This window comes from Leptodactylus fuscus, chromosome 3, assembly GCF_031893055.1.
Source record: "Leptodactylus fuscus isolate aLepFus1 chromosome 3, aLepFus1.hap2, whole genome shotgun sequence".
Classification (NCBI taxonomy): Eukaryota; Metazoa; Chordata; class Amphibia; order Anura; family Leptodactylidae; genus Leptodactylus; species Leptodactylus fuscus.
In genome coordinates this window covers 229,573,753-229,587,692 of record NC_134267.1, presented here as the reverse complement: position 1 = coordinate 229,587,692, position 13,940 = coordinate 229,573,753, and the positions used below count along the sequence as shown (strand labels likewise).

Below are 13,940 nucleotides of genomic sequence, written 5' to 3'. Positions count from 1 at the left end.
ATACAACACCACACAGGACAGATCCTCTATATACTACACCATACAGGACAGGTCCTCTATATACTACACCATACAGGACAGGTCCTCTATATACTACACCAAACAGGACAGGTCCTCTATATACTACACCACACAGGACAGATCCTCTATATACTACACCACACAGGACAGATCCTCTATATACTACACCACACAGGAGAGAGGACAGATCCTCTATATACTACACCACACAGGACAGATCCTCTATATACTACACCACACAGGAGAGAGGACAGATCCTCTATATACTACACCACACAGGAGAGAGGACAGATCCTCTATATACTACACCACACAGGAGAGAGGACAGATTCTCTATATACTACACCACACAGGAGAGAGGACAGGTCCTCTATATACTACACCACACAGGAGAGAGGACAGATCCTCTATATACTACACCACACAGGAGAGAGGACAGATCCTCTATATACTACACCACACAGGAGAGAGGACAGATCCTCTATATACTACACCACACAGGAGAGAGGACAGGTCCTCTATATACTACACCGCACAGGAGAGAGGACAGATCCTCTATATACTACACCGCACAGGAGAGAGGACAGATCCTCTATATACTACACCACACAGGAGAGAGGACAGATCCTCTATATACTACACAGGAGAGAGGACAGATCCTCTATATACTACACCACACAGGAGAGAGGACAGATCCTCTATATACTACACCACACAGGAGAGAGGACAGATCCTCTATATACTACACCACACAGGAGAGAGGACAGATCCTCTATATACTACACCACACAGGACAGATCCTCTATATACTACACCACACAGGACAGATCCTCTATATACTACACCACACAGGAGAGAGGACAGATCCTCTATATACTACACCACACAGGAGAGAGGACAGTTCCTCTATATACTACACCACACAGGAGAGAGGACAGATCCTCTATATACTACACCACACAGGAGAGAGGACAGATCCTCTATATACTACACCACACAGGACAGATCCTCTATATAGTACACCACACAGGACAGATCCTCTATATACTACACCACACAGGAGAGATCCTCTATATACTACACCACACAGCACAGATCCTCTATTTACTACACCACACAGGACAGATCCTCTATATACTACACCACACAGGAGAGAGGACAGATCCTCTATATACTACACCACACAGGAGAGAGGACAGATCCTCTATATACTACACCACACAGGAGAGAGGACAGATCCTCTATATACTACACCACACAGGAGAGAGGACATATCCTCTATATACTACACCACACAGGAGAGAGGACAGTTCCTCTATATACTACACCACACAGGAGAGAGGACAGATCCTCTATATACTACACCACACAGGAGAGAGGACAGATCCTCTATATACTACACCACACAGGACAGATCCTCTATATAGTACACCACACAGGACAGATCCTCTATATACTACACCACACAGCACAGATCCTCTATTTACTACACCACACAGGACAGATCCTCTATATACTACACCACACAGGACAGATCCTCTATATACTACACCACACAGGACAGATCCTCTATATACTACACCACACAGGACAGGTCCTCTATATACTACACCGCACAGGAGAGAGGACGGGTCCTCTATATACTACACCACACAGGAGAGATCCTCTATATACTACACCACACAGGACAGATCCTCTATATACTACACCACACAGGAGAGAGGACAGGTCCTCTATATACTACACCACACAGGAGAGATCCTCTATATACTACACCACACAGGACAGATCCTCTATATACTACACCACACAGGAGAGAGGACAGATCCTCTATATACTACACCACACAGGAGAGAGGACGGGTCCTCTATATACTACACCACACAGGAGAGATCCTCTATATACTACACCACACAGGACAGATCCTCTATATACTACACCACACAGGAGAGAGGACAGGTCCTCTATATACTACACCACACAGGAGAGAGGACAGATCCTCTATATACTACACCACACAGGAGAGAGGACGGGTCCTCTATATACTACACCACACAGGACAGATCCTCTATATACTACACCACACAGGACAGAACCTCTATATACTACACCATACTTTTTTCTGCAGATAGAAATTATAACCTATTTCTTTTCAATACCCTTCAGAAATAATCCTCTGGTTAAAACGGCTACCCCATATGTATCCGGTGAATGGTGCTCACAATGCAAAGGCACATGTGAAAATAATTTATGTGGTAAGAACTTTGACATTTAACGTTACTCACAACAATCTGTAATAATTTGCTTTAGAAGATCAATCATTAGACTCTCCAACCTTCTTACAAACATCAATCTGACTGTAACAGGAATGATCCACGACTGCTCTGTCTGCAATAAGAGACAAGGACGTCTAAGCCCTGCTATTGTAGCTAAGCTCCGCCTCCAATGCACTTGCCATCCAAAATGAAAGCTGTAGACGGTCACTGTGGTATAGTGCTGAGTTTAGTGTTCCTTTTAGATAACACAGTAGGTTTTGGTTAGTGTTACTTTAGTGTTTTTCTGCAGCCTTGTCAAAACAACAAATTCATCCTTTTTTTGTGTTACCCAGTACCCCCTTCCCTATCACAATATTAGGTAGCTATAGGCCTGGAACTCCATTGTCATTTTCTATTATTTGACAGATATCCTGGGTATAGATACAATATGATGTACTGGGACTGCCAGTGGTTTGCACTGTTGCCTTGCAGACATGGGATCCTTTGAGTCTCCCTGGGAAAATACATTACAAATGCATTATAGTCTATGAGAGCACAGAGGAGCAAAGATAATACATGGGCGTATATAGGAAACATGATACTATACGGGGGTATACTCTAAGTAGAATGAGGATGTGTTGGAAGAGCGAGGAGTCAAAGTGATTTCTGTGCATTAAATTCAGTAGAGACAACTGATGGCTTGACGGATCAGCCGGGTGAAGATAAGGGGGCGACTCCAGGCATAGATGATGTCAGCAGTCCAACTGGTAAGTCATTGGATATAACTTTTATGAAGTACAGAGCTCCAGTGTAGTCAAAAAAATTTCTGTGCATTAAATACAGCAGAGACAACTCATGACTGGACAATATGGTGGGATCAGCCAAGTGGATGAAGTGTATGTGATGATGAAAAGCAGTCATGGTGCAGATGTAATATATGGTTATCATCTAATGTTATCTAAAGATGAGCAAATCAGTTTGGAACAAAATGGGTTCGGACAAAACGTTAAAAAAAAATTGGGTTCAAATCCATTTTCCAAACTGATTGAAAGGAATGGTCTATAAAGCAAAGGCAAAGTTTCTAAGCTTGTGTTCCTAAACATGACCACAGTGATCAGAAGGCTTCCTCATAATACCTTGCAAGTAACCGTTATTAAAAAGGGCAAATATTGATGACTTATAATTAGCCAGTAGTCAGTCAGAACTCACAGTTTGTATAAATAGCCAAGGCAGAAAGAGTAGGCGTCCATCTTGTGGGGAGAGATTAGAGAGATAGGGTCTCAAACTGAGACAGGTAGTATATGGGAGGGTTCACACGGAGTTACGTGCCGCGTGATGTGGCACGTAGACGCCACATGAACTTTTGCGGGCCGTTCATGCTCCGTGTGAACCCTCCCTAATACATAGATAACATACTTTGGGGGTTCTGGGGAAGATAGGATTTAGGACTGGGTAAACATTCCCAGCAAATTGCTGTTAAGATTGAGATTGTGGGGAAAGATTAGAGAAATAGGGTGTCAGACTGAGACAGATAGTATAATACACAGATAATACACTGTGGGGGTTCTGGGAAAAATTGGATTTAGGACTGGAGTAAAAAAAACCTTTGAAACAATGCTTTATTCCCATTCTCAGCAAATTGCTGTTGAGATTGAGAAATTTGCTCTCTTCCCTCCCTAATTATGGAAAAAGGAGCATTGTTCTGCTCATCGCTGTTCCTGTAGTTACTCTAGATGAGTATGGGAGAGAGTGTAGCACAGTTGAGCTACACTGTTTCAGTAGCTTAAAAGTTCAGAATCAGTATAGATAGATCTTGTACGCTGTTTCCATTCTCCGATATGGCAGTTACGGAACAGTGTAGAGCTGCTCTGCTCGCCTGTGGAGCCTGGACTTAGGAGCAGCTATTCCCATTTTAGCAGTGGTTTGTAGAGATAGGAATTACCCTGAGATTAATAAACATCTCTATTCAGTAACAGGCTGCTTTAGGCCCAGGGTCGTAACTATATGCAGTATACATGTCGTGTTGGGCTCTGGAATCTAAGGGGATCCAAAGGCCTCAATATGGTGTAATACAACACCAGTATTATATACAGCACATGGTAATTGGGGGCCCCGTTATAGATTATCCCCCAGGATACAGGAGCTTCTAGCTACGCCTCTGTTCAGACTTGTGACCTACCAAAGATCATGAAATATGCAGAGAATATCCTGCAGGGCAATAAAGAACTGTATCACACCATCAGCATTGGGTCATTTTCTATATGTGGGCACAAGCTGTATAGTATATGAAATCTCAGTGGAGGAAGTATACTACATGGGTGTACATGGGAAGCACAATACTATATGGAGGTTGCACTTTGAATAGAATGGGGATGTGGTGGAAGAGTGAGGAGCTAAAAATATTTCTGTGCATTAAATTCAGCAGAGACAACTCATAGCTGGTCGGATCAGCCGCTTGGAGAAGATAAGGGGGCGACTCCAGGCATAGAAAATGTCACCATTCCCACTGGTAAGCCATTGGATATAAGTGTAGTGTATTATCTTATATAATGTACAGATCTCGCATATGACATGTGTGTACCACTATAGTATATGGTCACTGTATGGTGGTTATTTTGGGCATTTGTATTGTGTTTTTTTAAGCACCATTATAATAATATTATTTAGAGACTGTCATGACAAAAAGCAGCCATGGTGCAGATGTAGAGCGAGGAGTCAAAAAGTTTTCTGTGCATTAAATTTAGCAGAGACAACTCAAGACTGGACGGTATGGTTGGATCAGCCAGGTGGAGAAGATAATACGATTGCTCCAGGAATAGAAGAAGTCACCAGTCCCACTGGTAAGTCATTGGATATAAGTGTAGCGTATTCTCTTATATGAGCTGCAGATCTCTGATATGACCTGAAGTATATGGGCACTGTATGGTGGTTATTTGGGAACTTTGTATTGGGCTTTTTATTCATCACCAGTATAATGGTATAATTTAGAGACTATGTGATGACAAAAAGTAGTGATGGTGCAGAAGCAATATGGCGATACGGTCTAATATTTAAGGATGTGCAAAAAGAATGCTGACCTCCATGAGATAGCATGGAGAAAGCAAAGACAAAGTTTCTAAACATGGGTTTCCAAGCATGACCACAATGATCAAGAGGCCGCCCCAAAATGCCTTACAAGTGATCCTCATCAGAGAGGACAGAGATTCATGACTGACTATTGGTCAGTGGCCACTCATGCCCCACAGGCAGTATAAAAAGCCCATGCAGAAGGGGTAGGGGGTTATTTTGTGGGGAGAGATTAGAGAAATAGGGTGTCAGACTGAGACAGATAGTATAATATACAGATAATACACACTGGGGGTTCTTGGTAAGATTAGATTTAGGACTGGAGTGAAAACCTTTGAAACAATGCTTTATTCCCATTCCCAGCAAATTGCTGTTGAGATTGAGAAAACTGCTCTCCTTCCCTCCCTAATTATGGAAAAAGGAGCATTGTTCTGCTCATCGCTGTTCCTGTAGCTACTCTAGATGAGTATGGGGGAGAGTATAACACAGCTGAGCTACACAGTTTCAGTAGCGTAAGGCTGCGTTTACACGGAGTTATTTGGTCAGGGAAAATCCGCTCAGGAAAATTCCTGAGTCGTTTTTTTTAGGCGTTTCCTGAAGCGTTTTCCACCTGAAAAAAAAATCAATGCAAGTCAATGGGAGTAGGAAGCTGACTGGGGGGGGCAGCAGCTGACTTCCTAATTACATCATGGTAGACAGATTTGCATATTCTTTTTAAGAGTTACAGAATCAGTGTAGTTAGATCTTCTACACTGTTTCCTTTGTCATCTATAGATGTTTTGGGAACAGCGTAGAGCAGCTCTGCTCACCTGTGGAGCCTGGACTCAGGAACAGCTATTCCTATCTTAGCAGTGTTTTGTAGAGATAGAAATAATCCTTTAATGGATCGAGAGTAATAACAATCTCTATTCAGTAAGAGGCTGCTTTAGGCCCAGGGTCGTAGCTCTATGGGGTATAGGTGTAATAATTGCTTCTAGGCCCTGGAGTCTAAAGGGACCCAAAGGCCTCACTATAGAGTAATAACACCCGTATTATATACAGCACATGGTAAGTGGGGCCCCATTATAGATTATCAACCAGGATACAGGAGCTTCTAGCTATGTCTCTGTTCAGGACTGTGACCTAGCAAAAATCGTGAAGCATGCAGAAAATATCATGCAGGGCAATAAAGAACTGCATAACACCACCGCCATTTTGGTCATATTCTGTATGTAGGCACATGCATTATAGTATATAAGGAAATATATGACATGGGTGTACATGGGACGCACAATACTATATGGGGTTTGACTTTGAGTAGAATGGGGATGTGGTGGAAGAGTGAGGAGCTAAAAATATTTCTGTGCATCAAATTCAGCAGAGACAACTCATAGCTGGTCGGATCAGCCGGTTGGAGAAGATAAGGGGGCGACTCCAGGCATAGAAAATGTCACCAGTCCCACTGGTAAGTCATTGGATATAACTGTAGCATATTCTCTTATATGAGCTGCAGATCTCTGATATGACCTGAAGTATATGGTCACTATATGGTGGTTATTTGGAAACTTTGTATTGGGTTTTTTATTCAACACCAGTATAATGGTATAATTTAGAGACTGTGATGATGGTGCAGAAGTAATATGGCGTTACAGTCTAATATTATTTAAGGATGTGCAAAAAGAATGCTGACCTCCATGAGATAGCATGGAGAAAGCAAAGACAAAGTTTCTAAACATGTGTCTCCAATCATGACCACAATGATCAAGAGGCCGCCCCGAAATGCTTGACAAGCGATCCTCATCAGAGAGGACAGAGATTCATGACTGACTATTGGTCAGTTGCCACTCATGCCCCACAGGCAGTATAAAAAGCCCATGCAGAAGGGGTAGGGGTTTATTTTGTGGGGAGAGATTAGAGAAATAGGGTGTCAGACTGAGACAGATAGTATAATACACAGATAATACACTGTGGGGGTTCCTGGTAAGATTAGATTTAGGACTGGAGTGAAAAACTTTGAATCAATGCTTTATTCCCATTCCCAGCAAATTGCTGTTGAAATTGAGAAAACTGCTCTCCTTCCCTCCCTAATTATGGAAAAAGGAGCATTGTTCTGCTCATCGCTGTTCCTGTAGCTACTCTAGATGAGTATGGGGGAGAGTATAACACAGCTGAGCTACACAGTTTCAGTAGCGTAAGGCTGCGTTTACACAGAGTTATTTGGTCAGGGAAAATCCGCTCAGGAAAATTCCTGAGGCGTTTTTTTGAGGCGTTTCCTGAAGCATTTTCCACCTGAAAAAAATCAATGCAAGTCAATGGGAGGAGGAAGTCAGCTGCTGAGGCAGCAGCTGACTTCCTAATTACATCATGGTAGACAGATTTGCATATTCTTCACATGGTCCCTTGCGAAGTGGAGTACTAAAGGCTTAATAAGTCTCCACACACCTATATGGTGGTCTCTCCCCAAGCAGTGACAATATCCCCTTAACCCTGTCTAAGCCTCTCACCTCTACCAGGTTAGTCTTCTTTACATTGGGCTGACGAGATGCAAGTACATCGAAACGGCCGTCCTCGATTGAGAGACTATACCTGGTAATAATCCCAGTGTCATTGCAAAACAAAGGCCTCTTGGAAGGTCGAGCATGATGTTAAAGGGAGCAGCCTTTATTGGGTTATTTCACTGAAACTCTGTCTTCCTAATTACATCAGGGAAGAAAGGCTTGCACATTCCAGTGAGCGCCCTCTATTGGTTTGCAACACTGAGGCAACAGCTGACTTCCTAATTACATCATGGAAGACAGATTTGCATATTCTTTTTAAGAGTTACAGAATCAGTGTAGCTAGATCTTCTACACTGTTTCCTTTGTCCTCTATAGATGTTTTGGGAACAGCGTAGAGCAGCTCTGTTCACCTGTGGAGCCTGGACTTAGGAGCAGCTATTCCTATCTTAGGGTGAATTCACACTGAGTAAACGCTAGCTTATTCTGAACGTAAAACACGTTCAGAATAAGCGGCGTCTAAAGCAGCTCCATTCATTTCTATGGGAGCGGGGATACGAGCGCTCCCCATAGAAATGAATGGGCTGCTTCTTTCACTCCGTGCAGTCCCATTGAAATGAATGGGGAGTGCCGGCGTATACGACAAGCTCTGCTCATGCTGAAGCGTACACGCCGGCACTCCCCATTCACTTCAATGGGACTGCACGGAGTGAAAGAAGCAGCCCATTCATTTCTATGGGGAGCGCTCGTATCCCCGCTCCCATAGAAATGAATGGAGCTGCTTTAGACGCCGCTTATTCTGAACGTGTTTTACGTTCAGAATAAGCTAGCGTTTACTCAGTGTGAATGCACCCTTAGCAGTGTTTTGTAGAGATAGAAATAATCCTTTAATGGATCGAGAGTAATAACAATCTCTATTCAGTAACAGGCTGCTTTAGGCCCAGGGCCGTAGCTCTATGGGGTATAGATGTAGTACTTGATTCTAGTCCCTGGAATCTAAAGGATCCCAAAGGCCTCAATATAGAGTAATGACACCAGTATTATATACAGCACATGGTAAGTGGGGCCCCATTATAGATTATCCACTGGGATACAGGAGCTTCTAGCTATGTCTCTGTTCAGGCCTGTGACCTAGCAAAAATCGTGAAGCATGCAGAAAATATCATGCAGGGCAATAAAGAACTGAATAACACCACCGCCATTTTGGTCATGACTTTGGATATGGGATGTCCCTCACTCCTTCTTAAAACCACCCAAACTACGGTAAATAATGACTTTGGAATAAATGCACAAAATACTTTATTTTGGTTGTCAAAATGGCCACAGCTTTATTAAACTCACAGAAGTAAAATAATGACAGAAGGAGTCAGGTGAAGTGCTAGACCATTGGGATTCACGAATACTGTGAGATCCCCAGCTGTCTGACATACAGTACCCGGCCAGACAGCAATAAATAAATAAAGGGGGGCAGCACGCTCCGGCTTGCAATTCTAGCAGAGCCAGTACACTTTAAGGGCACCAACGACCCTGTGCTTAACCACTGTGCCCGCCCCTGGATGACGTTACTATTACGACATCCTTCAGGCTGGCCATTTCTAAAGCTCAGCCTGTTCACCACCATGTGGTTTAACCTCCTCTATTAGTTAAAATAAGTCTACAATAACTTGCCTGCAACTTCCACCTGACTCCTCAACCGCAAAAGTAAAGCTGTGACAGTTTATCAATGGACCATGTGACACGTAATACTTTATTACACATGACTGACTAAATAATGGCAAACCCCCGACTCACAAAGAGTCATCCTACAGCACTCAGGAGAGGAAAAAAAACCTGTGGAGGAAACCTCTAGAGAACCATGGCTGGAGGACTGCCCTTCCCTTGGGCTTAGAAGGATAATACCCAACAATAACTCATCAGTCATCTCATAATTGAATATATAGAGCCAAATACACAATTACAGTAACAAAGCAATGATACAATAATACATTAGATAGGAAAATGTGAAAAAAATAAAAATAAAAAACAAGTATAACATAGTGATGCAAAGAGGGCGGGAGGGCGGGAAATGCTTCATCCAGGTCTTGTGATGAGAAAGAGGATGAAGATGGAGGAGACAGGAAGTGACATCTATTCCTAACTCGTCCCTCCCTACAGTAACACACTAAGCACCATATACTAAAGCAGAACATACACAGATATATACTCCTACAACAGATATATACTCCTACACAGAACATACAGATATACACTCCTACAGCAGAACATACACAGATATATACTCCTACAGCTGTATATACACTAAAGCTGAATATACACAGATATATACTCCTAAAGCAGAACATACACAGATATATACTCCTACAGCAGAACATACAGATATACACTCCTAAAGCAGAACATACACAGATATACACTCCTAAAGCAGAACATACACAGATATATACTCCTACAGCAGAATATACAGATACAGTCCTATGAAAAAGTTTGGGCACCCCTATTAATCTTAATCATTTTTAGTTCTAAATATTTTGGTATTTGCAACAGCCATTTCAGTTTGATATATCTAATAACTGTTGGACACAGTAATATTTCAGGATTGAAATGAGGTTTATTGTACTAACAGAAAATGCGCAATATGCATTAAACCAAAATTTGACCGGTGCAAAAGTATGGGCACCTCAACAGAAAAGTGACATTAATATTTAGTACATCCTCCTTTTGCAAAGATAACAGCCTCTAGTCGCTTCCTGTAGCTTTTAATCAGTTCCTGGATAAAGGTATTTTGGACAAACAATTCAAGTTCAGTTAAGTTAGATGGTCGCCGAGCATGGACAGCCCGCTTCCAATCATCCCACAGATGTTCAATGATATTCAGGTCTGGGGACTGGGATGGCCATTCCAGAACATTGTACTTGTTCCTCTGCATGAATGCCTGAGGATTTGGAGCGGTGTTTTGGATCATTGTCTTGCTGAAATATCCATCCCCGGCGTAACTTCAACTTCGTTACTGATTCTTGAACATTATTCTCAAGAATCTGCTGATACTGAGTGGAATCCATGCGACCCTCAACTTTAACAAGATTCCCGATGCCGGCATTGGCCACACAGCCCCAAAGCATGATGGAACCTCCACCAAATTCTACAGTGGGTAGCATGTGTTTTTCTTGGAATGCTGTTTCTTTTTGGACGCCATGCATAACGCCTTTTTTTTATAACCAAACAACTCAATTTTTGTTTCCAAAATGAAGCTGCCTTGTCCAAATGTGCTTTTTCATACCTCAGGCAACTCTATTTGTGGCGTATGTGCAGAAACGGCTTCTTTCTCATCACTCTCCCATACAGCTTCTATTTGTGCAAAGTGCGCTGTATTGCTGACCGATGCACAGTGACACCATCTGCAGCAAGATGATGCTGCAGCTCTTTGGAGGTGGTCTGTGGATTGTCCTTGACTGTTCTCACCATTCTTCTTCTCTGCCTTTCTGATATTTTTCTTGGCCTGCCACTTCTGGGCTTAACAAGAACTGTCCCTGTGGTCTTCCATTTCCTTACTATGTTCCTCACAGTGGAAACTGACAGGTTAAATTTCTGAGACAGCTTTTTGTATCCTTCCGCTGAACAACTATGTTGAACAATCTTTGTTTTCAGATCATTTGAGAGTTGTTTTGAGTAGCCCATGATGCCACTCTTCAGAGGAGATTCAAATAGTAGAACAACTTGCAATTGGCCACCTTAAATACCTTTTCTCATGATTGGATACACCTGTCTATGAAGTTCAAAGCTCACTGAGGTTACAAAACCAATTTTGTGCTTCAGTAAGTCAGTAAAAAGTAGTTAGGAGTATTCAAATCAATAAAATGATAAGGGTGCCCATACTTTTGCACCGGTCAAATTTTGGTTTAATGCATATTGCGCATTTTCTGTTAGTACAATAAACCTCATTTCAATCCTGAAATATTACTGTGTCCATCAGTTATTAGATATATCAAACTGAAATGGCTGCTGCAAACACCAAAATATTTAGAACTAAAAATGATTAAGATTAATAGGGGTGCCCAAACTTTTTCATAGGACTGTATATACTCCTAAAGCTGAATATACACAGATATATACTCCTAAAGCTGAATATACACAGATATATACTCCTAAAGCTGAATATACACCGATATATACTCCTAAAGCAGAACATACACAGATATATACTCCTAAAGCAGAACATACAGATATATACCCCTAAAGCTGAATATACACAGATGTATACTCCTAAAGCAGAACATACACAGATATATACTCCTAAAGCTGTATATACACAGATATATACTCCTAAAGCTGAATATACACTGATATATACTCCTAAAGCTGAATATACACTGATATATTCTTAAAGCTGACCCAGCCTGTATAAATCTACTCAACTACTGCACGAAGAAGAAACTGCAGGAGTTATTGGTTCCCCCATCCCAAAGTCATGTCCCCCTTTGCTGATGGCTCCGGGGGTGTCTTATTCTGTATGTAGGCACATGTATTATAGTATATAAAGAAATATATGACATGGGTGTACATGGGAAGCACAATACTATATGGGGTTGCACTTTGAATAGAATGGGGATGTGGTGGAAGAGTGAGGAGCTAAAAATATTTCTGTGCATCAAATTCAGCAGAGACAACTCATAGCTGGTCGGATCAGCCGGTTGGAGAAGATAAGGGGGTGACTCCTGGCATAGAAGATGTCACCATTCTCACTGGTAAGCCATTGGATATAAGTGTAGTGTATTCTCTTATGTAATCTACAGATCTCGCATATGGCCTGTGTCTACCACTATAGTATATGGTCACTGTATGGTGGTTATTTTGTGCATTTGTATTGTGTTTTTTTAAGCACCATTATAATGGTATTATTTAGAGAGGGCAATGCAGGGCAATAAAGAACTGCATAACACCACCGCCATTTTGGTCATATTCTGTATGTAGGCACATGCATTATAGTATATGAGGAAATATATGACATGGGTGTACAATGGACGCACAATACTATATGGGGTTGCACTTTGAATAGAATGTGGATGTGGTGGAAGAGTGAGAAGCTAAAAATATTTCTGTGCATCAAATTCAGCAGAGACAACTCATGGCTGGTCGGATCAGCCGGTTGGAGAAGATAAGGGGGCGACTCCAGGCATAGAAAATGTCACCAGTCCTGCTAGTAAGCCATTGGATATAACTGTAGGGTATCATCTTATATAATGTACAGATCTGGCATATGTCCTGTGTGTACCACTATAGTATATGGTCACTGTATGGTGGTTATTTTGGGCATTTGTGTTGTGTTTTTTTAAGCACCGTTATAATGGTATTATTTAGAGACTATGTGATGACGAAAATCAGCCATGGTGAAGATGTAATATGTACGATAAAAAAAAATTGTTTTGGATCAACTTGAATCTTCAAGGTTTCGCTTACCTGTAGTGGTATTGTTTGGCCGCTATATACTGGTACTATTGGCCTTCACGGTCCTAGTTTGTGCAGTATGGAAATACTTGGTCCCTGTGTAGTTGTGTTATCTCATAAATTATGACCTTTTGGCAGTGCCAGTCAACCTTTCACAGTCAGTTTAGATACATGGGGCACTCTCGGGACCTCATTACTGTGTTGGTCATAAAGCGAACACCATTACAGTTTAGGGACTCTTTACTGTATGTAACACCAGGATGGGCTTTTTCCCATCTTTGAATGAGGAAGTGCAAGAAGAGCGAGGAGTCAGAAAGTTTTCTGTGCATTAAATTTAGCAGAGACAACTCAAGACTGGACGGTATGGTTGGATCAGCCAGGTGGAGAAGATAAGACGATTGCTCCATTCATAGAAGAAGTCACCAGTCCCACTGGTAAGTCATTGGATATAACTGTAGCGTATTCTCTTATATGAGCTGCAAATCTCTGATATGACCTGATCACCAGTCCCATTGGTAAGTCATTGGATATACAGTGTTGGCCAAAAGTATTGGCACCCCTACAATTATGTCAGATAATACTCGTGTTCTTCCAGAAAATGATTGCAAGCACAAATTCTTTGGTATTATCTTCATTTATTTTGCTTGCAATGAAAAAGCACAAAAGAGAATGAAAAAAAAAG

General features: G+C 41.8%; 1 protein-coding gene across 1 annotated transcript in view; it reads left to right on the top strand.

The window, feature by feature from the left end:
* Positions 1 to 13,940, top strand: part of LOC142198593 (uncharacterized) — a 138,948-nt gene that overhangs the window by 28,290 nt on the left and 96,718 nt on the right. The window contains exon 8 of the mRNA XM_075269620.1: positions 1,581 to 2,054. Coding sequence (XP_075125721.1) covers positions 1,581 to 2,054 — 474 coding nt within the window. The remainder of the gene's footprint in view (positions 1 to 1,580; positions 2,055 to 13,940) is intronic.